The sequence below is a fragment of the Hirsutella rhossiliensis genome (genome assembly GCF_020360975.1).
Source record: "Hirsutella rhossiliensis strain HR02 chromosome Unknown scaffold00018, whole genome shotgun sequence".
In the NCBI taxonomy this organism is placed as follows: domain Eukaryota; kingdom Fungi; phylum Ascomycota; class Sordariomycetes; order Hypocreales; family Ophiocordycipitaceae; genus Hirsutella; species Hirsutella rhossiliensis.
This window is the reverse complement of record NW_025408684.1, coordinates 1,146,145-1,168,209: the sequence shown is the minus strand read 5'-3', so window position 1 is coordinate 1,168,209 and position 22,065 is coordinate 1,146,145. Positions and strand designations below refer to the sequence as shown.

The 22,065-nt window shown below is 54.8% G+C and overlaps 8 protein-coding genes across 8 annotated transcripts; 5 read left to right on the top strand and 3 right to left on the bottom strand.

Moving 5' to 3' along the window:
• Positions 1-2,940: 2,940 nt before the first annotated feature.
• Positions 2,941-4,741, top strand: HRG_11058 (pyridine nucleotide-disulfide oxidoreductase domain-containing protein; the record flags this gene model as incomplete). Its single annotated transcript, XM_044869528.1, has 5 exons — positions 2,941-3,002; positions 3,068-3,132; positions 3,191-3,270; positions 3,362-4,066; positions 4,124-4,741. 5 exons carry the CDS (start codon positions 2,941-2,943, stop codon positions 4,739-4,741), a joined length of 1,530 nt encoding a protein of 509 aa, XP_044715479.1.
• Positions 4,742-5,928: 1,187 nt separating this feature from the next.
• On the top strand, positions 5,929-7,712 carry HRG_11057 (fatty acid desaturase domain-containing protein; the record flags this gene model as incomplete). Its single annotated transcript, XM_044869527.1, has 2 exons — positions 5,929-6,131; positions 6,188-7,712. The coding sequence occupies 2 exons, from the start codon at positions 5,929-5,931 to the stop codon at positions 7,710-7,712; spliced, it is 1,728 nt and encodes a 575-aa protein (XP_044715478.1).
• Positions 7,713-8,573: 861 nt separating this feature from the next.
• On the top strand, positions 8,574-11,914 carry HRG_11056 (vacuolar 14 fab1-binding domain-containing protein; the record flags this gene model as incomplete). Its single annotated transcript, XM_044869526.1, has 9 exons — positions 8,574-8,641; positions 8,712-8,874; positions 9,119-9,286; positions 9,367-10,030; positions 10,099-10,305; positions 10,489-11,110; positions 11,166-11,245; positions 11,316-11,475; positions 11,548-11,914. The coding sequence occupies 9 exons, from the start codon at positions 8,574-8,576 to the stop codon at positions 11,912-11,914; spliced, it is 2,499 nt and encodes an 832-aa protein (XP_044715477.1).
• Positions 11,915-12,056: 142 nt separating this feature from the next.
• On the bottom strand, positions 12,057-13,004 carry HRG_11055 (uncharacterized protein; the record flags this gene model as incomplete). The annotated part of the gene is made up of 1 exon (XM_044869525.1): positions 12,057-13,004. One exon carries the CDS (start codon positions 13,002-13,004, stop codon positions 12,057-12,059), a length of 948 nt encoding a protein of 315 aa, XP_044715476.1.
• Positions 13,005-13,294: 290 nt separating this feature from the next.
• HRG_11054 (uncharacterized protein) lies at positions 13,295-13,594 on the top strand (the record flags this gene model as incomplete). Its single annotated transcript, XM_044869524.1, has 1 exon — positions 13,295-13,594. One exon carries the CDS (start codon positions 13,295-13,297, stop codon positions 13,592-13,594), a length of 300 nt encoding a protein of 99 aa, XP_044715475.1.
• Positions 13,595-14,219: 625 nt separating this feature from the next.
• HRG_11053 (dnaJ domain-containing protein) lies at positions 14,220-15,861 on the top strand (the record flags this gene model as incomplete). Its single annotated transcript, XM_044869523.1, has 2 exons — positions 14,220-15,203; positions 15,271-15,861. 2 exons carry the CDS (start codon positions 14,220-14,222, stop codon positions 15,859-15,861), a joined length of 1,575 nt encoding a protein of 524 aa, XP_044715474.1.
• A 774-nt stretch (positions 15,862-16,635) lies between these two features.
• Positions 16,636-18,062, bottom strand: HRG_11052 (mitochondrial carrier protein; the record flags this gene model as incomplete). Its single annotated transcript, XM_044869522.1, has 8 exons — positions 16,636-16,669; positions 16,731-17,202; positions 17,261-17,317; positions 17,404-17,496; positions 17,551-17,683; positions 17,759-17,794; positions 17,893-17,962; positions 18,025-18,062. 8 exons carry the CDS (start codon positions 18,060-18,062, stop codon positions 16,636-16,638), a joined length of 933 nt encoding a protein of 310 aa, XP_044715473.1.
• An 870-nt stretch (positions 18,063-18,932) lies between these two features.
• HRG_11051 (autophagy protein apg9 domain-containing protein) lies at positions 18,933-21,759 on the bottom strand (the record flags this gene model as incomplete). The annotated part of the gene is made up of 4 exons (XM_044869521.1): positions 18,933-19,148; positions 19,362-20,246; positions 20,297-21,017; positions 21,086-21,759. The coding sequence occupies 4 exons, from the start codon at positions 21,757-21,759 to the stop codon at positions 18,933-18,935; spliced, it is 2,496 nt and encodes an 831-aa protein (XP_044715472.1).
• Between the last annotated feature and the right edge of the window lie 306 nt (positions 21,760-22,065).

The following is a 22,065-nucleotide window of genomic DNA, read 5'->3' as shown; positions in this document are numbered from 1 at the left end:
TTATAGTATAATTTAATACTAAGATCCTTTATTAAAGTTCTTAAAGTTTTTATTTAGCTTTTCGTTCCTTATTAGTTATTCTAAATACCTTTATAATAGCTTCTTTAAATCCTTAAAAACTAGTAAAGACTTTATTCATCTTATTATCTCGTTACGCTAGTTAGTTATTAAGAAAATCCCTTATAATAAGTCTAAACTAAGTAAGTACCGTTCTAAATAAATAATTTCCTATATAAAGTACCTTTTCGACTAGGTCTAAGAGTTTTATAAGGTAAAACTAATAGTAGGCCTTAAGTTAGGTAAGAAAGTCTTAAAGCGTGCTATAAGTACCGTCGAATAGTCCTAGCTATTTTAGTTTAACTACTTCTCTAAGGTCCTTAACTTATCCGTTGCCTCCTCCGTTCTTAAGTAACTATACTTTATATCGAAGGGCGATAATCTCGCGTATTATATCCTAAGGCGATATAGTAGCTCTAGAGTTAGTTAATCCGGCTTACTATATAGGCATATTAATAGTTACGATATTACTTAGAGTAACGCGGTATTATATTAAATAAGAGCTTTTAATATATAACGACTAGTATTATTCTTAAAGGATAAACCTATTAAGGGGTTTATATTAGTAGATATAATAAGGCGTAGTCTAAGCAATAATAAGTATATTACGTTAGTAATAAGTTAGAGGTTATAGACTATAGACTATAACTAGGTAATTAGAATTAAAGATAGAATCGTAATAAAGATTTATATTAAAAGCTAGAGAGCTATCTATTTAAAGGAGTAAAAGTAGGTAGCTATATATACCTATAGAGACTATCCTTAGATTATAGGCCTAGCTATAATCCCTAATATTAAATCGTATAGAGCGTAGTAATCCTATTAATCTTAGATTACTTAGATCTCTACGATCCCCTTAATCCTATATCTATTAAATAGTCGTGCCGACTATTTATCCGTTAGACCGTGTTATATACTTAACGCGGTCGACCGTTAGCGGCCTAGTAGCCGTGGTCGTAATACTCTAGCCTATACTTAGTATTTATACTTTAAAAAGTTAGCGGAAAATAGCTACTATACTTATTAAGTAGCGGACTTATAGGGGTAGTAGAGGTAGAGGCGGGGGTAGAGGGGCCGGGCGTTATAGCTAGCGGCAGGGATAGTATCGTTACCCGGAAAGGCGATATAAGGGCGGCTAGCGTAATAGAGGTAGAGGTAGCGGCGGTAGGCGTAGTTATAGGGGCGTAGGTAGGAGTAGTAGTAGCGGCGGAGCTATCGTTAGCTATACTTAGTATAGCGTTAACGAACGACTTTATACGCTTTAAGAAAGAGGAAGTAAGGAAGGGGGAGGTAGATATATTTATTATAAAAGTTAGTATTATAGATTATAGCCTCTTACTTTATAAGGTAAAGAACTTATTAGTTAAAGTTATTATTATTAAAGCTATTATTACTACTATAGCTATTACTATAAGTATATATTAATAAAGCGGCCTATATAGCTAGGAATAAACTAATACCTTAAGTAGAGTAGAACTTACTTATTACTATTATTACTATAATTAAAGAAAGAGGAGAAGGAAAGGAAGGAAGAAAAAAAAGATACTACTTTATATACCCCTAAGTAAAGGAGGCTACTTAAAGCTAAGGGGATAGGTAACCTAAGGCTTATATAGGTCTAGGCTAGCCGCCGGCTACTTAAGGGCGTATATAATAAGTTATACCCTTATTTAAACGGCTAGCCGGCTAATAAGTATAAAGCTTAGTTCTAGCTACCTAGGCTAATAAGTATAGGGATAATAAGGCTAGTAAGGCTAGTATAATTAATAGGAAAGGGTAAGGTAGAGCTAGTAGTATAGGCCTAATAGTATAAAAGCTATTAATTAAGTAATACTATACTACGCTTAAAAGAAGGTATTATATAAAAGTCTTTAACTATTATAGGTTATAGGCTTAAGCTATAGCCTAAGTTATATAGTTATATATAAAGGGCTAGATCCTATATATATATATATAGGCTAGCTATATATAAGAGAGCTTTATATAGCTTATTAATATTATCTTATAAACGGCACCTATATATATACTTCTACTTACTTTATAATAATAGTTTCTAGCTACTAAGAATTAATAGCTTTCTTAAAAGTACCTTTAATAAGTCCCTTAATATAAATTAATAATAATAATATAATATATTTAATAGCGCGATAGTATTATAAAGAGTACTAGTATTAAGGTATACTAAACTTTAAGTAAGCTAACTTATAAGTTAATATTATAGAGTACACGTACCGCCCCGGCGCCCGGGCGCATCCCTGATATGCGTGGTCAATTAACGAAGCTGTCGCTTAGTCAATTTCCGTCTTCTTTTGCCCGCACTACTTTTCGGCCTCTGCGTGGCAGAGGGGTCAGTAGCATGTCCACTGCTTTAGCCCACCCTCCGGCCAAGACCCTTAGGTACTCTATATCTAGGTAAAGTATCGGAAATATAAAGATACTTATATAGTACTCCCCCTATATAGTACTTATCTAGGTATCTACCTTAGGTACCTACCTACTCCGTATAGTTCCTACTCGGGTCTCTCACCCTCAAAGTCCGCTGTCTGGTGGCTTGGCCCGTTATGCCGACGCTAAGCAAGTACCCTAGGAGGTCCCGCCCTGTCGTGCGGAAAGAACCTCACGGGGTAGCCTGCATTCCTTGGTAAGCAAGGGCCCTGGTGAGGGAAAAAAAAACAGTGGCGAGCTAAGCTGGGACGTTCCGGAAGATCTTTGGGTCCACGGAGCTCCTTCGACGACACATTGCCATATCGACCTTGCTCCATTTCTCACGTCTCTACGACCCTCCGCCCCCCCTCTCGCGTCTTCTCGACTTACCTCTCTCCTCGCTACTTCGTGTACGGCACCTGCTAACCGCCGCTCCGTCGCCTTCGAGGTGCTCCCAAGATGCTCGCCAGCCGTTCAATATCCCGGAAGGTCTTGCGCCCGGCCTCCTGGAAACAGTCATCGTGAGTGCTCCCGAAAGGCCTGCAATGTGCATGTCTTGGCTCGCTAACCCGCTGTCGCTGCGCAGCTTTCCCACAGTTGTCGCCTCTTTGAACTTGTCACGATGGAGTCGGGGCTTTGCTTCCGCCTCTGGTCCGTCCGCCCGCGCCGGCCGAGGCCGATTACGGAAACTGTGCTGACGTAGCCACAGATGAAAAGGACCTGGTCATTATTGGAGGCGGTGTTGCTGGATATGTCGCCGCCATCAAGGCTGGCCAAGAGGGCCTGAAGGTGAACTTGGCAACCGCCGCCTTTCCCATCCCCGTGTGTGCGCGTCCCGGCTTGGGTAGACGACAGGCTCACATCTTAATCTGCGCTTCAGGTTACCTGCATCGAGAAGCGCGGCACCCTCGGAGGCACCTGTCTCAACGTCGGCTGTATTCCCTCGAAATCGCTCCTCAACAACTCGCACTTGTACCACCAGATTTTGCACGACACCAAGAATCGCGGCATCGAGGTCGGTGACGTCAAGCTCAATCTCACAAACTTCATGAAGGCCAAGGACAGCGCCGTCAACGGTCTGACAAAGGGCGTCGAGTTTCTCTTCAAGAAGAACGGCGTCGAATATATCAAGGGCGCCGGCTCCTTCGTTAATGAGAACGATATCAAGGTCGCCCTCAACGATGGGGGTGAGACAACTATTCGTGGCAGGAACATTCTCATTGCCACCGGCTCCGAGGCTACCCCCTTTCCAGGCCTCGAGGTGGACGAGAAACGCGTCATCACTAGCACTGGCGCCATTGCGCTCGAGAAAATCCCCGAGACGATGCTTGTTATCGGCGGCGGCATCATTGGTCTCGAGATGGCCTCGGTGTGGTCGCGACTGGGTAGCAAAGTCACCGTCGTCGAGTTCCTCGGTCAGATCGGCGGGCCCGGAATGGACACTGAGATCGCCAAGGCCACGCAGAAGCTCTTGAAGAAGCAGGGCATGGAGTTTAAGCTCAACACCAAAGTCATCAGTGGCGACAAGACGGGCGACAAGGTCAAGCTTGAGGTGGACGCGGCAAAGGGCGGCAAGGCCGAGAGTGTACGTGACAATCCCCCTCCCCCAGGTCGAGGTGATGTCTAAGATGGACTGATGCAGCTCGAAACCGACGTCGTCCTGGTTGCCATTGGCCGACGCCCGTACACCCAAGGCCTCGGCCTCGAGAACATCGGCATGGAACTCGACGAGCGCGGCCGTGTCATCATTGACTCGGAGTACCGGACAAAGATTCCCCACATCCGCTGCGTCGGTGACGTCACATTCGGTCCCATGCTGGCCCACAAGGCCGAGGAAGAAGCCGTCGCGGTTGTCGAGTACATCAAGAAGGGCTTCGGTCACGTCAACTACGGCGCCATCCCGTCCGTCATGTACACCTACCCCGAGGTTGCTTGGGTTGGCCAGAGCGAGCAGGATCTCCAAAAGCAGAAGATGCCCTACCGGGTTGGAACCTTTCCCTTTAGTGCCAATTCGCGCGCCAAGACCAACCTGGACACGGATGGGATGGTCAAGATGCTGGCAGACCCTGAGACGGACCGCCTCTTGGGCGTGCACATCATTGGCCCCAATGCGGGCGAGATGATTGCCGAGGGCACACTGGCCCTTGAGTACGGCGCCTCGACCGAGGACATTGCACGGACATGCCACGCTCATCCGACACTGGCGGAGGCGTTCAAGGAGGCCGCTATGGCTACCAGCTCCAAGGCTATCCATTTCTGAGCCGGCACTTGCATTGAGTTTGATGTGGAGGTGGAGGCAGGTTGGGCCTGACACGCACACGGCGGGCGACTTTGAGCCCCGATCATTGCGATCAATAGACAGCGGCGTTGGAACATTTGTGGCGCGCGCCTCGCCTGTCGACTTTGCTCAAGCAGGGGGCGAGGCTGGTAATGAAAGAGCTCGAGACACTTTCACCTCGTGTCTCGTGCCAGAATATGCCACCGTGTGGAAGTAGGTTGGCTGTGTAAAGTAGCAATGTTGGAGTCAGCGCGTGGATGACATTGATGATATGATGCCGCGGCGGACTGGGGTGTTTCGTGCTCTTGTGGCCTGTGAGGTGATGCGAGCGGACTGGGACTCGCGCTGCCCGGCAATAGCCAGTCATGGTTGGAGTTGGGAGGTTCATATGAACGTAAGCTGCGTGACAAGTCTGACTGCCGGCGATTGATCTCTTGCCGATGCCCTTTGCCCAAGGCGAGGGTGAATCACCCCTTCTAGTTTGCGTCAAACCTAGCACCAGGCCTTGCGTGTGAACCTTGGGGTGAGGTTGGAGAGCGGTTGAACCCTTGCTTGCCTTGTTGGAACAAGCGACATGTCGAGTTGGCGGAGGGGAAAGGCCCGTATGGCATGGGGCTCGTCACGTCTAGTTGCCGATAGCGACGTCTCGGAGGGAGCCAGCAAAACCAAGAAAGAGATATGGTCCATTGCGAGTACGAGCACAGCTAAGTTTCGATGCTCGGTACAAAACAATGTAACTTTGCCTGGGTGGCCCGGCCCGGCTCAACGCATCCCCGAGGTGTGAAATGCAGGCACCCTTTGAACTTTTGGAGGCAGTGGCATGTTTATCCACCACGCCTCGACCGATGGAACGCCCCCTTTGTCTAAACCACTCGCCTGAACTTGGTCACTCTGCCCTGCATCTATCCCGTCCATCCCTCCCACCGACCTGCAACCCGCAGAGCACGCACCCCATCGCCGGTTTAGTGGTGAAAAAAGAAAGCGGGCTACCGAAGGAAAGGGAAAAGGAGTCGACACTCGTCCTTTTGCCCCATCCGCCTCCGCCAGAGTCAACGCGAAAGGCTGGAGCAAAAAGAGAAGGGCTCGGTGCTCGAGCGCAACATCTTCATCAACTAACTCTGCTATTGACTTCCCTGCCGACACCCCAAGGAGCCTCGCAGCTCTTGACCATGGCGCCCGTCTCCTCGCCCGAGCAGAGGCCATACCCTCCAATATCTCGCGATGAGGTCGAGGCGCTGATAGCCGATGGTCGCAAAATCGTCATTTACCAGGACCATGCTCTCAAGGTCGACCCGTGGCTGCCATACCACCCCGGTGGCGACAAGGCCGTGCTGCACATGGTGGGAAGAGATGCCACGGCTGAGATTGAAGCGTAGGCTCATGTCCCTTCTCCCCATTGCACCAGCTACTAACCTTCGCCATCCGCAGCCTACACTCCGACACTGCCAGGCAGCAGATGTTGCGATATCGGATTGGCAAGATTCAAGGGCTGTGGAGGAACTTCGTGCCTCCCATCCAGGGAGGCACGTTCCGCACTCTTGCAGAGATCAAAGACGATGCCACCCCCTCCTCCGACGTCGACAGCGCGAGGGAAGAAGCACGCTCACGCTCCCCGGCCTCCCGATCGCCGTCCCCCGTCTTCGACGTTGATGGTCAGGCATTGAAGCGCCGCACTGGCCGCGCTGCGAACCAACCTGCGGGGCCGCCCTCTGCATCTCGGCAGTCGGCGGCCGGCCCCGACATGGACGGCATGTCGTATCTCGACGCCATCACGCGCGAGCACATCAGCCTCGACCTCGAGAAATATCCGACGCCCGACCCGGAAACGCAGGCGGGCATCTTGGCCAAGTATCGCGCGCTGCATCAGAGGGTCCACGATAAAGGGCTTTACCGATGCGATTTCTGGGCCTATGCCGTCGACTGCTGCCGATATATCGCCTTCTTCGCCCTCATGTTCGTCTGTCTTGGCTGGGGTCAGTACGCTCTCGGAGGCATCTTCCTTGGCTTCATGTGGCACCAGCTCGTCTTCGCTGCTCACGACGCGGGCCACATGGGCATCACCCACAAATACAGCGTCGACACCATCATCGGCATCATCATTGCAAACTTTATCGGCGGCTTGTCCATGGGCTGGTGGAAGAGGAACCACAACGTCCATCACATCTTGACCAACGCGCCCGAGCACGACCCGGACATTGAGCACATGCCGCTCTTTGCCGTCTCGCACCGATTGCTAGGAAGTCTGCGGTCCACCTACTACGGCCGTGTCATGAAGTACGACGCCGCGGCAAAGTTTTTCCTCAGGATTCAGTCGTGGACCTACTACCCGTTGCTGGCCCTCGGCCGCTTCAACCTCTACGTGCAGTCGTGGGATTACATTCTGGCCAACAGGGGTGCTAAGAAAGGCCCCGGCGCCTGGCACCGGTGGCTGGAACTGACGGGCCAGGTCTTCTTCTGGACTTGGTTTGGGTATGGGATTCTGTACAAGATGATACCCGACGGCTGGTCCCGGTTTGTCTTCATCATGACAAGCCACGTCGCTTCTTCACCCCTGCACGTACAGATCGTATTGTCGCACTTTGCCATGAGCACAGCCGACCTGGGTCCGCACGAGTCGTTTCCCCAGAGGATGCTGCGGACAACCATGGACGTCGACTGCCCCCCGTGGCTCGACTTCGTCCACGGAGGCCTGCAGTTCCAAATTATTCATCATTTATTCCCACGCATGCCCCGACATAACCTCCGCAAAGCGCAGAAGCTGGTGCAAGAATTCTGTAACGACGTGGGCATCCCGTATGTCCTGTACGGGTTCGCGGACAGCAACAAGCAGGTAATCGGCCGTCTGTCCGAGGTGTCGAGACAGGCGGCCATCCTGGGCAAATGCCAAAAGACAATCGCGATGAGCGGCGACTTTTTTGGACATGACCACCATGACCACCGCAGTCACAATTGAGGAGCCTTGGCACGGCGAGACAGGGTGCTGGGCTGAAATGGTCGTTTGTCGTTTTGTTCCTGGTGCGTGTCCACCGGTTTCAAGGATGGGCAATGGAGGAGCATGTACTGTAGGCTGGAGACGATCGTCTTGTCTCGGATGTTTGGCAAGCCTTATTTCTTCACAATAAAAATGGTGTTGAATCGTCACTTACTGCGGTTGGTCGCGCGAGACTCTTTGAGCAAGGAGAGTTTGTCCTTGACAATCATTTCAAGGCCTTCCAATCTTGAAAATGTACGAAGTTTTGGAATCATTTATTGTTTCTCTCCATGCAACTTGAATGCCATCGAGCTTCCAAAGCTACTACCTAGCTATTCAGGTAGGCAAGGACAGACGGGCGGTGACGCCATTGGCTGCAGGCGCAGGGCCCAACAGCTACTGTTAACTTAGTCGTTGCATGCGGCGCCCCGTTACGGCCACCGGCCCTCACCTCACCTGCACCGAAGCCAGCTGAACTACTCGGTACCTGCCATCACCGACCCGGCGGGCGCGAACAGCATCACGTTTTGTACCACAATCAACATCGTCTGCTCTGCTTTCCATCGCCCTTCCCGCGGTGCCTCTGACCCTTCCCCATCTTCGCCTGCGGCCCGTCGTGTCTCATCTGCGGCAGCCAGCTCCGCTTGACTAGACGCGAGACCTCTCTCTGGGCTGAGAGGGAGCAGCTTCCTACCTACCCACCCTCCTACCTCGCCTGGCCATCTACCGTGGTTATCTGCGATAGAGATCCGAGGCAATCTCACCTCGCCTCACCTTGCCTCAGACGGCAAACCTCCATTCTCCTGGAGCAAACCCGGCGCCGGCCATGTTTCAGCAGCAACCATGGACGCCAACATCCAGCGGGCGCTGAACGACAAGCTCTACGACAAGCGCAAGGTCGGAGCACTCGAGTTTGTCAACCCGGAGCGCTGCGCGACGATTGACGAGCAACGTGAAGCTGACGCGTCTGCTCCCACGCAGGCTCGAGAAGATCATTCGCGATCTCGTCGTGGCCAAGGATTTCCAGCGCGTCCACGACGTTCTCGAGCAGCTCGTCAGTGACTACGCATACGCCGTGCATCAGCCCCATGCGCGCAACGGCGGCTTGATCGGCCTCGCTGCCGCTGCTATTGCCCTGGGCACCGTAAGTGTTATTTCTTCCGTCTTGATTGTCGGAAGCTTCCGTCCTGCCATCGCCTGAACCCTCTGCCACCGCTCGCCTCTCTTCCAGGGGCCCTCTTGCGTGGCTCTGGTGGGGATACACGGCTCCTCTCGTCTCACGCCTCTGTCCCTCGTTCCGACTCTGGGGTCCAGCCTGGAAAGCCTTCAAGAGAGGAGCCATTGCCTCATAAGCCTCGTCGACTATCCAGGGCTAACGATCACTCCAGGAGCTGCCGCGCTATCTCGCCAAGATTGTGCCGCCTGTATTGGCGTGCTTCACTGACCAGGATGCAAGGGTCAGGTATTATGCGTGTGAAGCCATGTACAACATTGCAAAAGTCGCCAAGGGCGAGATTTTGGTGTATTTTAACAGCATATTCGATCAGCTTTGCCGGGTACGTCCCTCTCCGGCCACATGGTCTCTGCCACTTATGGGAGATCGTCTCCGCTGACCAGACTCTCTTGTCGGGACCAGCTTGGTGCGGACTCGGAGCTCTCCGTCAAAAATGGCGCCGAACTGCTGGACCGGCTCGTCAAAGACATTGTTTCCGAGTCTGCTGCCTCGTATGTTTCCATCCTTGAAGCTTCTACAGACTTTGACGGCGGCAACAAGACGGACCTCGACGACGACAATGTCCCCTTACCCACCGCCTTCTCGCTGGTTCGGTTTATTCCCCTTCTCAAGGAACGCATCTGGGTCATCAACCCCTTCACGCGCCAATTTCTGGTGGGCTGGATCACCCTGTTGGACTCCATACCGGACTTGGAGCTCGTGACATATCTTCCCGACTTTCTCGCTGGAATTCTCAAGTTCCTGAGCGACCAGAACACGGATGTGCGGACCGCCACGCACGCCTGCCTCGACAAATTTCTGAACGAGATTAAGCGGATTGCGCGGGTCAAGAAGGGGATTCTGGAGAGCAGGAAGTCGAGAGAAGGCGGCAAAAGAAGACGGCAAGATTCCATGGATACGGGCAGCATTCGCCCCGATTTGGAAGAGGGGGAAGAGGTCGAGTCGGAGGCCCTGAACGATGACGACGACGACAGCATCGAGGAGGACTGGATCCCAGGTCAAGATGTCGAGATCAATTACAAGGAGGTGCTGGAGATCCTTACCGCGACGTTGGATTCGCCGCTAGGTTCGTTGCCCGTCCCCTCCGGGAAAAACGCCCCTGGAGCAAAGCCAACGATTGCTCACATTACGCAGAGGAAGATAGTCTTCTAGAATCGCTGAGATGGATTGTTGAGTTCCTCGACATTTGTCCAGAGGAAGTCCTGCCGTTCACACCCAAGATTCTGGCTCATATGCTGCCAGCCATGGCAAGCACGAAAGAGACTATTCATCGGGCGGCAACGAGGGTCAACACGTGCCTGCTTGACTACGTGGTGTCTCTGTCGGACGAGGCTGGGATCGGTCATCATAACCCCCATCAAGCCCCATTCCACCCAAGCTCGCGGCTCGCGCTTCCCGGCGACAAAGTGGACGACTCCAACAGCAATCGGGCGTCCTTGTCGAGTTCTCGCGACAAGGATGCGCTGAGTCCTGCGCCGGGCCAGGGCCAGGCTTCGTCCCGATCTGCTTCCCCCCCTCGGGCAGATCTCGACTACGCCGCGGCTGTCAACTCCTTGACGCTGCTGTTCCTCAACGACCACGAGGCGACTCGCGTCGCTGCGCTGACCTGGCTCATCATGCTACACAGAAAGGCCCCGAGAAAGGTGTTGGCCTTCAACGACGGCACCTTTCCCGCTCTTCTCAAGACTCTCTCGGACCCCTCCGACGCCGTCGTCACCAGGGATCTCCAGCTTTTGTCGCAAATATCGCGCAACAGCGAGGACGACTACTTCGCGAATTTCATGGTGAATCTCTTGCAGCTCTTTTCGACGGACCGCAAGCTCCTGGAGACGCGTGGAAACCTCATCATTCGTCAGCTATGCATCAGCCTCAGTCCCGAGCGGATATACCGTACCCTGGCCGAGTGCATCGAGAAGGAGGAGGATGTCGAGTTTGCCAGCATCATGGTACAGAACCTCAACAACAATCTCATCACAGCGCCTCAGCTTGGCGAAGTGCGGAAAAGGCTGCGCAACCTGGAGACCAAGGACGGACAGACGCTCTTTGTGGCTCTGTTCCGGTCATGGTGCTACAACGCCGTTGCCACCTTTTCATTGTGCTTGCTTGCCCAGGCCTATGAACAGGCCTATCACCTGCTGCAGATTTTGTGAGAAAATCCTTTGCCCGCAATTGGGGATGTATGTATTGCTAACGACCTCCAGTGGCGAGCTGGACATGACTGTCAACCTCTTGATCCAGGTCGACAAGCTTGTCCAGTTGATTGAATCGCCCGTCTTCACTTGTGGGTTGCCCGTTGTTTCCTGAAAAAGTCCGAGCAGCAATTGTTAACAAACGTATCTTGTCCTGGTCAGACCTGAGGCTTCAGCTTCTGGAGCCTGAGAAGTATCCCTATCTGTACAAATGCATGTACGGGATCCTGATGCTATTACCGCAATCGTCGGCATTTGCTGCCTTGAAAAACCGCCTCAACAGTGTCAGCTCCATAGGCTATTTGCACGTGGCCCCCCGGGGGTAAGTCTCTATTCTCGCATCCCATAGCTTCCACATCTCGAGACGAAGGCTAAACATGCACGTTTCGTGAAGCGCATCAGCATCGGCCAGCGGCGCCAACTATGACCGACCAAACCGATTGAAAGGGCGAGATGACGGGAGCATCCGGTGGCAAGAGCTGCTGGAGAAATTTCGCAGCGTCCAAGAAAGAGCGAGGAGAACACAGCGACACATGCTGGACGGTGAAGAGATGCCAGCGGCTGGACTCTCTGAGTTGAGAATGAGCGAAGGCCCGCTCGAAATCAAGGGGAGGGAAAGCCGCGGGCCGACTCCGACTGTGCCCCCGCCGGTGCCCCAAAAAGACTCTACGCCGGTGGCACCAGTTAAGAAGTCTGGCCTGGGCAGGCAGTTTGGAAGGCTTGGAGGTGCCGTATCGGGAAAAAGCCGTCGCAATCAGTAGCTGAGCCTGTATTACATTGTGAGGATATGGTGGACAGCGTTGGCGCGGGCAATGGCTTGTCGCTCGCTCGTCACCCAGCCCCTGATGTCCGTCTCATGCTTAGCCTTTGGTATGCGTGGGTTTGTATCATTTGAATTACTTTTCAGCGCCGTCTGACCGGGCTTTCGCGCTCGACTAGGCCCTCAAAGACAGCGTCACGATGCGAAGAAAAGGTTTGGAGCTGACGGCGGAGAGCATCCAGCTCACTTCGGGCCTTGATGGGATCATTCGGAAGACCCTCAAAGGCGGCAATTTGCGCATCGAGCTCTTTTTTGCATGACAAGAGGGCTAGCAAGTCCTTTTCTTGGAGGGAAACGTCGCCGATGGTGGGGTGCGAGGCATTGACGGGAGGCATCTTGGCGGCAGCATGATCTCGCAGATTGTCAAGATGACTAGACATGGACTTGATCTTGCGTTGCAGGTCCAGATTCTCCTTTGCCGAATCGGGAGGAGGCCTGAAGGAATCGCGTTGCCACATGCGCAGGAGACTGGCAGTCTGCTCGGCTTCAAGTTGGATTTGGCGCTCAAGCGAGTCGAGACGGGCAACCATCTGTTCCAGCTCAAAGAGGGTGCCTTGCAAGCTCATAATGTCGCAGCCGAGACGTTGGGGCTCTGCGAAGGCGGTCCTAGCCTGGACGGCCACTTTGGCAAGACAGTCGAGTGCATTTGTGCCCTCGTGGGGGAGCTGACGTTGGATCAGGGTGAGTAGGTCTTCTCTCAAGAGATGGGGCCGCAAAGCATGATTATCCGGTTTAGATCCGGTAGATGCACGGCCGCGGTTCTCAGCCAAGGCTGAAGCATCGGCGCGGGCCAGGAGTTGGCGTTGCTCGTCGGCAGCCTCGTTGGCCGTGGCGAGGACGAGGAGGGCCTTGAGAGTGTCCTGGTTGCGTTCAAAAGATGGCAGAGCCCGGCCAGGTGGGAACTTTGAAGCGAGCCAGGACTCGACGTGGGACCAGTCGCGGGCGGTGGAGGCAGCAATGCGGGCAACGGAGGGGGAGAAGATGGCGGCGGATTCGTCGTGCCGGGAGAGATGGTCATGGAGGTGAGCCATGGTCTTGGTATGCGGAGAAGACGCGTGGATGGATGAAAGACGGCCGTCAAGCTGCGTGCCCGTTTGAAGATGTTTCTCCTCGACTGGTCCGAGTACGGGGTCATGTGTTGAGTCACGTGCATTTCGATTATCGTCCCCGGCTTACCGAGGCGTGTCGGCAATGTGCATCCTCGCCGGCATCAAATGTTCCTGCGTGACTGACTCATTCGCCTCAGAGTCCTGCTCGCCACAGCCCGTAGCTAAGCAACCGACACTGCTCTTCCGAGCTTGCGACAAGGGCTTTTTCAACAATGAACAACGGCAAACAGGACTGTGTCAACGACCCCGAGGCCGGAGCCGCCAGTCGGATCCTGGTCCAAGGTCCAACCCTTGACCCCATCTGGTTCCAAGAAATGGCAACTATGAGCGATCCATGCATGTCCATCTTGAACCGTACATGCCAGCACCCCTGGAACTGCGATTTCGAGGTACCAAAATTCCGCTGGGCCTCGTATAATGATCAGTTCGCCTTGAACAACCGACGTTGCTTCTTCCTGATCGACTTCGGTCAATCTGGAAATGATGATGTGCCCGTTTTGGCTTACGAGTGAACGGGAGGGAAGAAAGACCCATGTCAGGCCTAGATTTTGGCGGAAATTTGTGGCCGAGGCCAATACTGTACTTACAAGTCTCCAGGGACTCCAGATATTAAGGAACAGCCGAATCCTGTTTCTCGGTCCGCGATCAAGGCGTCGAGGAATTACAGCAAATGCATCGAATTTTCTACTATTGCTGCAAACACCTCGAGAGTCCGCCAATTGAAATTAATTAGTAGGGAAGCATGGCGGCGCGGGCGGTGACATAACGGGGCGTGCCAACAGTAAAAAGGCACATTGTATTGACACCCCTGTTCCCACCTGTCGGCCCATCCATTGGTCGCATGAATCGAGAGCAAAGGCCAGCGTGGGCTTTTCTTATAGTTAGTGTCGATTCGCCGTCATTCGTCGTCCCTCGTCGTGACACGTTCTACCGTCGTCGCCTCTTGACATCGCGCGCTTGCCTCACTCCTTGCCGCAGGCCTGTCGCATACTCCCATTCATACTCACAGCGCTTCCAGCTGCTTGCTTCCCCACGACACCTCTCCTCCACAGCATCGCCGCCGCCACTGGCTTCGTCCGTCTTCGCATGTACTCGTCTTAGCCCCATCGTCGGCCGCCTCCGACCTCCTCTGCCAACATGCGCTTCGACTTGTCTAGCCTGGCTGTGACGGCCAGCCTGCTGGCATCTGCCGGCAGTGCGCTATCGTCCCACGATGTCCCCTCCGACCTGCCCGTCTCGGCGCTCCTGACGTCGGCGCAGTCGCTTCTGGCCAGGGGCGAGACAAGCGAGGCCCTCGTCTACTACGATGCTGCCCTCGCCAAAGACCCGACCAACTACCTGACCCTCTTCAAGCGCGCTACAACCTACCTCTCCCTCGGCCGCGCCGCTCAGGCAACCGACGACTTCAACAAGGTGCTTGCTCTCAAGCCTGGCTTCGAAGGCGCCCACCTGCAGCTGGCAAAGATCAAGTCCAAGGCCGCCGAGTGGGAAGCTGCTAGGGCCGAGTACAAGGCCGCAAACAGGGACCTCGACTCAACCGAGGTTGCAGAGCTTGCAGAGGCAGAGGGCGCCGCCAGGCTCGCCAACGACGCCGCGAGCGCTGCTCAATGGGACGATTGCGTCAATCATGCTGGTGTCGCCATCCTCGTCGCCTCCAGATCTCCGTCCCTGCGCCAGCTGAGGGCCCGCTGCCGCTTCGAGCGTGGCGAGGTTGAAGAGGGCATGGGCGACCTACACCACGTTCTGCAGATGCGCCCTGGGGACACGGATCCCCGCGTCCTGATTTCGGCCACGACCTTTTACGGCCTCGGCGATTTCGACAATGGCCTCGCGCAAGTCAGGAAGTGTCTTCACTCTGACCCAGACTCCAAAGTCTGCAAGAAGTTGCACAAGCAGCAGAAGCTCATCCACAAAATCTACACAAAGGCCCAGGGCCAGCTCAATAAGGGGCAATCGACGACGGCTGGGCGCACACTCATTGGCAACGCAGAAGAGCCTGGTCTGATCACAAAGATCCGAGAGCAGGTGGAAGAGCTGCGGCAGGATGGGAGGATTCCCGCCAAGTCGACGGCCAGATTATATGACCAGACTGTGGAGATGGTGTGCCAGGCATACTCTGAGGTAAGATGTGCAACACCTTCGGTCGCTGTGGAGTGAGGTCACGCTGACATGGGAATTTGCACTGCAGTCAAACCACAGAGATGCCCAAAAGTATTGCGACGAGGCGCTGCAGCTGGACTCCCAGTCTTTCTGGGGCCTGGTCCATCGGGGCAAGGTGCTGCTCAAGAAGGAAGAATTCGAGGCGGCCATCGAGGCGCTGAACAAGGCAGCCGAAGCGCGGCCAGACAAGCAGGACAAGGTCAATCCGATCCTCAACAAGGCCCAAATTGCCCTCAAGCATAGTAAGACAAAGGACTACTACAAAATCCTCGGCGTGCCCAGAGACGCCGACGAGAGGCAAATCAAGTCGGCATACCGGAAAGCATCGAAGCAGCACCACCCGGACAAAGCAGCCAAGCAGGGCGTCAACAAGGAGGAGGCCGAGAAGAAGATGGCGTCCATCAACGAGGCGTACGAGGTGCTCAGCGACCCGGAGCTCCGCACGCGGTTCGACAACGGGGACGACCCCAACTCGCAGGAGAGGACGAACCCCTTCCAGGGCCAGCCCTTTCCCGGCGGCAACCCCTTCATGTTCCAGCAGCAGGGCGGGGGCGGGCAAGCCAACTTCAAGTTCCACTTTGGCGGTGGCGGAGGGGGGGGGGGCCCGTTTGGGTTCTGAAATGCTGACGACGGCGCTGACGTTAGCGGAAGTGCTCATGCACTACCGCGCCCGCAGCAGGGCAAGGGCGGGGCGTTTATTGATACTATTGTCGACTGCGTGGTTGTACCTACTAACCTCTAGAGTCTGGAAGTGTAGTCTCAGCCGCAGGTGCGTGCCTATTTTCCAGCTGCTAGAGTATATCGAGCTGCCGGGCCGAGGTGAAAGATTCGCAGGCGGGGCTTTCGGGACCCTTAACGTAGAAACTCGGCAATGTATGATGATTGCACGTTACGCTGGAGCCCGGGAGCAAAGCAATAGACCGCAGGCTGGTTCTGGCCACGCACATCCGCTGCCAACGCATTTCCCTGTGGAAACCGAGCAATGATTATCTAGGTGCATCCGATGCCTGCATCCCGAAACGAGCATTCACTCCCAAAGTCATTGTCGCACAATCCTCCGGACCCATACCCTCTTCAGCAGCCAAGTAAGTTGGAACCCGCCGAGACTTTGCGCCGCTCTGTATACATATTCGTCACCGGGAAGCGCAGCCGCCCTCTTCTGCGGAATCCCACATTTCCGGCAATGAGTGAGTCTGGCGAGCCTGCGTGTATCGAGCCGGAACACGTAATCAAAAGATATCGAAGCAAAATTGCAAGTCTACGCCGCGGCATCGCGGCTTGGTTGACGCGGATTCGCTTCGGTCCACCGAGAAGCCCTGCTTACCCAATGCCTACGGGAGATAGCCGTTCCTTTCGCGACGGCTGACGGTCGCCAGATTCATAAGCTAAAGTCTCACGATTTATCGTTGCGCTTGATAAAGTAGGCTCTGGAGGGAAGTGGTCAGCAGCTAGACGCAGATGATAGACGGGTTCCCAGGAGAGTCCTACTTGGAAAACTCATAGGCCGACCAGCAAATGGCGGTGCTTGGCATTGTCGTGACAATCCTAGGCCGGACGCCCTTGAAAAAGCCGTGAAATCCTTCCTGGCGGTAGAGGAGCTGGCATCCGCCGACGAAACCGCTCACGTTGCGGACTTGGGGGTCGGAGGAAGTGCCACGAGTTTGCAGAATCGTCTTGACAACGTCCATTGGAGTCGTCAAACCGGCGGCGAAACCGCCTGCCACGGCGCCTGCCAAGCAATGCGTCAGGGGATCGTATTTTTTTTGTGGATTCATCGTCGTCGAGATGGACTCGTAGGCGAGGAACTGCAGTGCCGTGAATGGGACTGTCATCGATAACGTGGTCGGGTAGGAGATGTAGAAGGCACCGATGCCCTCGTTCCTATACACGTACTTGGCGCAGTCGACCATGGAGCGATATATCTTGCTCGAGTTCTGGATCTGCATGCGCTGCTTGATGACTGGGACACGTGAGATGCGTCAGCCCGGCACACACGAGCAAAGGTCGAGCACACATACCGTCAAACGGGTTCATGAAGGCATCGCTGGCAATGGTGGCGGCGGCGCCGCTCGTTGCTGTCAAGATTCCCGTGTTAGCTCCCGGACGGAGAGAAAGGGTGAGAGTAGGCGACGCCGTCAGAAAGGTCGACGCGTGGACACACCGGCAGCGAGAGGATGGTGAACGCCGACTTGGTTGCCTCCCATGGCGTGCTTGACAGCCTCGTACGTCGCAAAGTATACTGCATGGGCAGGGCCTGGGTTGCTCGGTCAGCAGGAGAGGCCCCTGGATGACAATGGCCGTGGCTCACCTGCTCCGATGATGACGCTAGACATGCCGCGCCACAAGCTGAGGAAGCCTTCGCAAGAGGCTATTTGGTAGGTACTGCGCAAGACTCCGGTGTATGCGGTCGTGGCATTCGGATTGAGAACCTGCATTCGAGTCTGCCCAAAACTGTCAGTGCTGATACCAGCGGGGGAACTCCCTGACTGAGGGGAGTGGCGTTTGGGCCGCCATACCTTGATGGCGTCAATGGGATACATGACGGTATGTTCCTGGATATCGCAGTCAGCCGCTTGCCCACCAGAGTCGAGGACAGGACTCGTGGCGATTCCCAGGAGATGCCTCGGGTCGGGTTGGGGCTTGGACATACGGCGATGCCAGCAAAGGCTCCGGCTGCCATGTTCTGGAGCAGGGAAAAGTTGGGCGGGAGTGATTCGTAGCTGCATAACAAGCTTTCCATCAGTACACGGCAGACTGAGCGATAGCAGGCGCGGGCACCCACTCATAGTCCTCAGCCGGCTCGGCACTTGGCTGGGCCATTTCGGCCACAGCTTCGGGAGCTCTGCCGAAGGACTTGGAGTCCAGGGCAGCCAGGTTGACAGCGATGCCGGAAAGAACGCAGCGCAATGGCGAATGGATGACGCACGCGGGGAGCTCGGCGACCTGGAGAGGAGCGGGCTAATGGATCGCCAACAGTGGGATACTGCAGCGGAGGTAGGTTTGCGGCCGTGGCGAGCGGGAGCGGGAGCGGGAGCGGGAGCGGAGGACAGTTTACAGGGCAAGGCCTTGAGACAGCGAAAAGGCTCCGAGGTCGTGCAAGAGTGGCTTCGTCTTGGCCGTGTCGCTGGAGCCAAAACACCAGGTAAGGATGCTGGTAATGGGAGAGGCAAAGCAGGAGTCGATGATGATGTTGGCTGCGCTGGCAAAAATTTCCGCCGTTGGTGTTGCTCTGCTCCGGTGACGGCCTCGGAGTCCGGCAGCCGAGCTTGCGCCATGGAGACCTGTTACAGTACGGCTCGGCTTCCGAGCACTGTACTTTCCCTAGCATGAGCGGGCTCTCTCCACAGTCGCCACTCATCAATGTCTACTGGATAGGTACAGTGCCGAATTGCCGTGACGCGGCGAACCATCGCCGAGCCTCAACTTTACTCCGTCATGTCCGCCCTCGACCGGCACCGCGCCGGCTGCCGTGGCGGAAATCTTAGGACGCGCTCCGGCACCTCAATTGTGCATGCGTAAAAGGGCATCGGCCAACGCCGCCACAGTGAAGCCACTTGACCGCCTATGCTCCTCCCGTGTCGCCACTAACTTAATACCTGCTAAACTCTTGAAATCGAGCGACATGTCGACAAGGGTCCCGAACCTTACCGAGCATGTCCCACGATTTAACTCCGGAGACATTCTGACTCCCTAAACGACACCGCCTCGCCTGCTGTGTTGCGTCTGCCGCAGCTGGTATATCAGCCCTAAAACGCCCGCCTCGGGCTCCTCGGCGTTGGCTGCGCTATTTTCGCGGCTCAGATCCTGCCCGGGCGAGGTTTCCCATGTAGACTCTCCAAGTATGCCCCCAACCTCGTGCCCGTCCAGCTCCTCGCTAGCCCGGTCCTCCGCCGCCTCTTCAATGATCTGGTCCTCACCACGGTAGCCCCCTCGACGATGCCGTGACCGGTGCATGCTTCTCGCTCCCAAACTGGCCGCTCCCGGCTGGTTGTGTGGATCAAGTAGCACCGATGCCATCGGTGACGGTTGAGCGAAGCTAGGTCCAGCTCGCGATACTCGCGATCCTCCCAGTCCCACTACCCGGCTTCGGGCCCGTCCGGACTCAACGGGTCGACCTACGTGGGAGCCCTGCATGTCTGCGGCCAGCGTCGGTGAGTTCAGGCTCGGGAATGCCGGTGGCGGATGGAACTGTTGCCGCACCCCAGGCGGCATATGCCCCGGGATTCCCGTCTTGGGGTTGATGACGTAGTTGTCCAAGAAGCCGTAATATGAGGCAGCCATCTTACCGTGCTTGGTCGAGTAGTAGTCTTCGCGAACGTCATGGTCTCTCCCCTGCTGCGCAGCCCTGCCGATCCCTTTTTTGAAGTCAAACACGGCAAACGAACAAACGTATCCCAGCCCATCGACGTGAATGGTGAATTCTCGGAAGAAGTCGACAATCTGCTCACTGCACTTGGGCAGCGAGAAGAGCAGCAGCATCGGCGTGGTGATGATTCCCATGACTTCCTCCAGGAATATGAGCACCTTCATCTTGTACAGCTCGGAAAATTCCTTTTTAACCTCGAAGCTGTGCAATCGCCCGTTCCAATGGTCTGGCATGTAGTGAGTGTACTCGATCACGTTTCGCAACGCGTACTCTGGGTTGAAGACGCTCGTCTCTTCAGAGATCATTCCGCGCGTCATCGCCCAGATGCCTCCAAAGACGCCGAGGTAGAAGAGAACTGTTCGGTCCTTGGTGATCTCAAACCCGAGGAAGAGCTCCGAGTCTAGGACTGTGCAGACGGCGAGCACCGCTGTGATTGCCCCAGACATGAACGAGATGCTGCGGGCAATTTCCTCCGTCATTCGTTTCGGGAACTGGTCAATATATCGGGTCGCGAATGGGAACGACATGTGCAGCCTTTCGTAGAAGATGTGCGGTAGCTCATTGAATTCTCGAAACTTCCACTCGGCCAGCGCAGTGTATTTGCGCGCCGCTGCCAGCTTGGGGTCTTTTTGGTACTCCTGGATTTGTGATTAGCATCTTCTCCCGCTCGCGCAAACAGGCGACTGACGTTGTAGTAGGTGAAGAAGTAGACGATGATGACATAAGCGAGCACTACCGGCGCAAAGACGAGGTTCAGGAGTCCAGCAAAATAAAGCCGCTGTTTCAACTTTTGGCTGAGTATGCCCCTTCGATCTGCCCGCAGGAAATCTTGTCGCACCTGTCCCAGCTCGTTGAACGCCATGTCGATGATACCGTAGTGCAGATACCACTCCATGGTCTTGGAGAACAGCTGCCTGCCCCGCAGCAGCGGCAGCGGCAGTGAAAGGTTCAGGACATCTTTGTTGATCATGGCGATGAGGTAGTTCTCCTTGCGCATCAACCGGTTCGCGATGTCGTGAGCATCCAACCTTTCCTTGGACTGGCTGCCGATGAAGCGGCGCAGGTTTTGGGGCATATTCATGGCCGTCTTTGGATTCTGGTCGCGCAGCGTCATGATGCGGGCTACAATGTCTTGCCATGACACTGTCTGCATGTCCTGCTCTGGAATCTCAAGTAGGTAGACGTAAAAGTCGCGGATATGGATGAGCCGACGGATCTCGAAGAAGTACTGCACAGACTTCCAGATGAAGAAGAAGGAGTAAAGCCAGATTCCGAAGCTCCAGAGGCCGGACATGTTTCTTGTGCACTGCTTGATGACAACTTGGTTGAGGGATTTGCTATGAGGAACCTTGGTGTAGTCAATACATTGGGTCAGGAACGTCAGTAACACGGCGACGAACAGCGTCTCCCTATCAGGTATTTGTTAGCTAGACAAGCGGAAGAGACGGGCGACTAGCCATGTTGGGAAAACACTGACAGGAGCCACAAGGCGTTCGAGCACAGAATGCACAGTAGGCCGCAACCCTCGTAATAATGATAAACGTCTCGTATGAAGGTGTCGAGGCTCGAGGTATTGGCCCATCTCCAAAGAGACTTCTCTCGTCGTCCGCCCGTGACGGTGTCCCTCATAAGAGATCGCGGTTGCGGCATAGACGATGGCCCTCGGGGTTCATCTTGATGGAGGCGTTGCTGAGCCGTCGCATCGTCCCATTGCAGCTGCGATCTACTTCCGGGGTTCCCACTGCCGTAGGGCGGCCGTGTCTGGGGCTGCCGGTTTTCAGGCATTTGTCCGCCTGGATGAAATGTGTCGACGTCGTTGGGCTCTACCAACAAGGATGCCGGAACATCACTGTCCAGTTCGTCGTCGTGGACGGGCCACCGCGTTGGTACTTCGCCAAGGCCTCGATGCTGTCTGGTCGCCTTGCCCAAGTGGCCACCGCCCCCCGCGGCGCTGTCAACGGTGAGGCGGCTGTCGCCGGCTGCCAGGGCTTCGGCATCGAACCCGCTGAGCTGCTGCCGGAAGTTTTCTTCGTCGACGTTCAGGCCTGCCCCCTCTTCCAAGTCGGCATCATCGTGCGAGCGCAGCTCCTCATAGAACGACCGGGTGCCTCGTGAGGACGGGGCAAGGCGGCCGAAGAGGTTGCCGGCCATTGTCGACGTCGATGGCGTCTAGGAGTTTTTCGATGTATTGTGCCCTCGCCGATGGAAAAGCTGCCCATTAGTAGATCGAGGTGCAGGCAGACAGCGTCGAACCCAAATAACGTGGGCGCCGAGGGTAGCTTTGTTGGTTCAGCGCCGTACAGGCGAAACTCGCGGCATGGTGCGAACGGTAGGTCCGAGGTCGCTATCGCAAGGGAAGTTTAGATGGAGATATCGTAGGGCATGCACCTGGACATCGCCACAGGCCATGAGTTACCAAGAACAAGTCATGTGGATGGGGAACGTGATGCTCAAGCC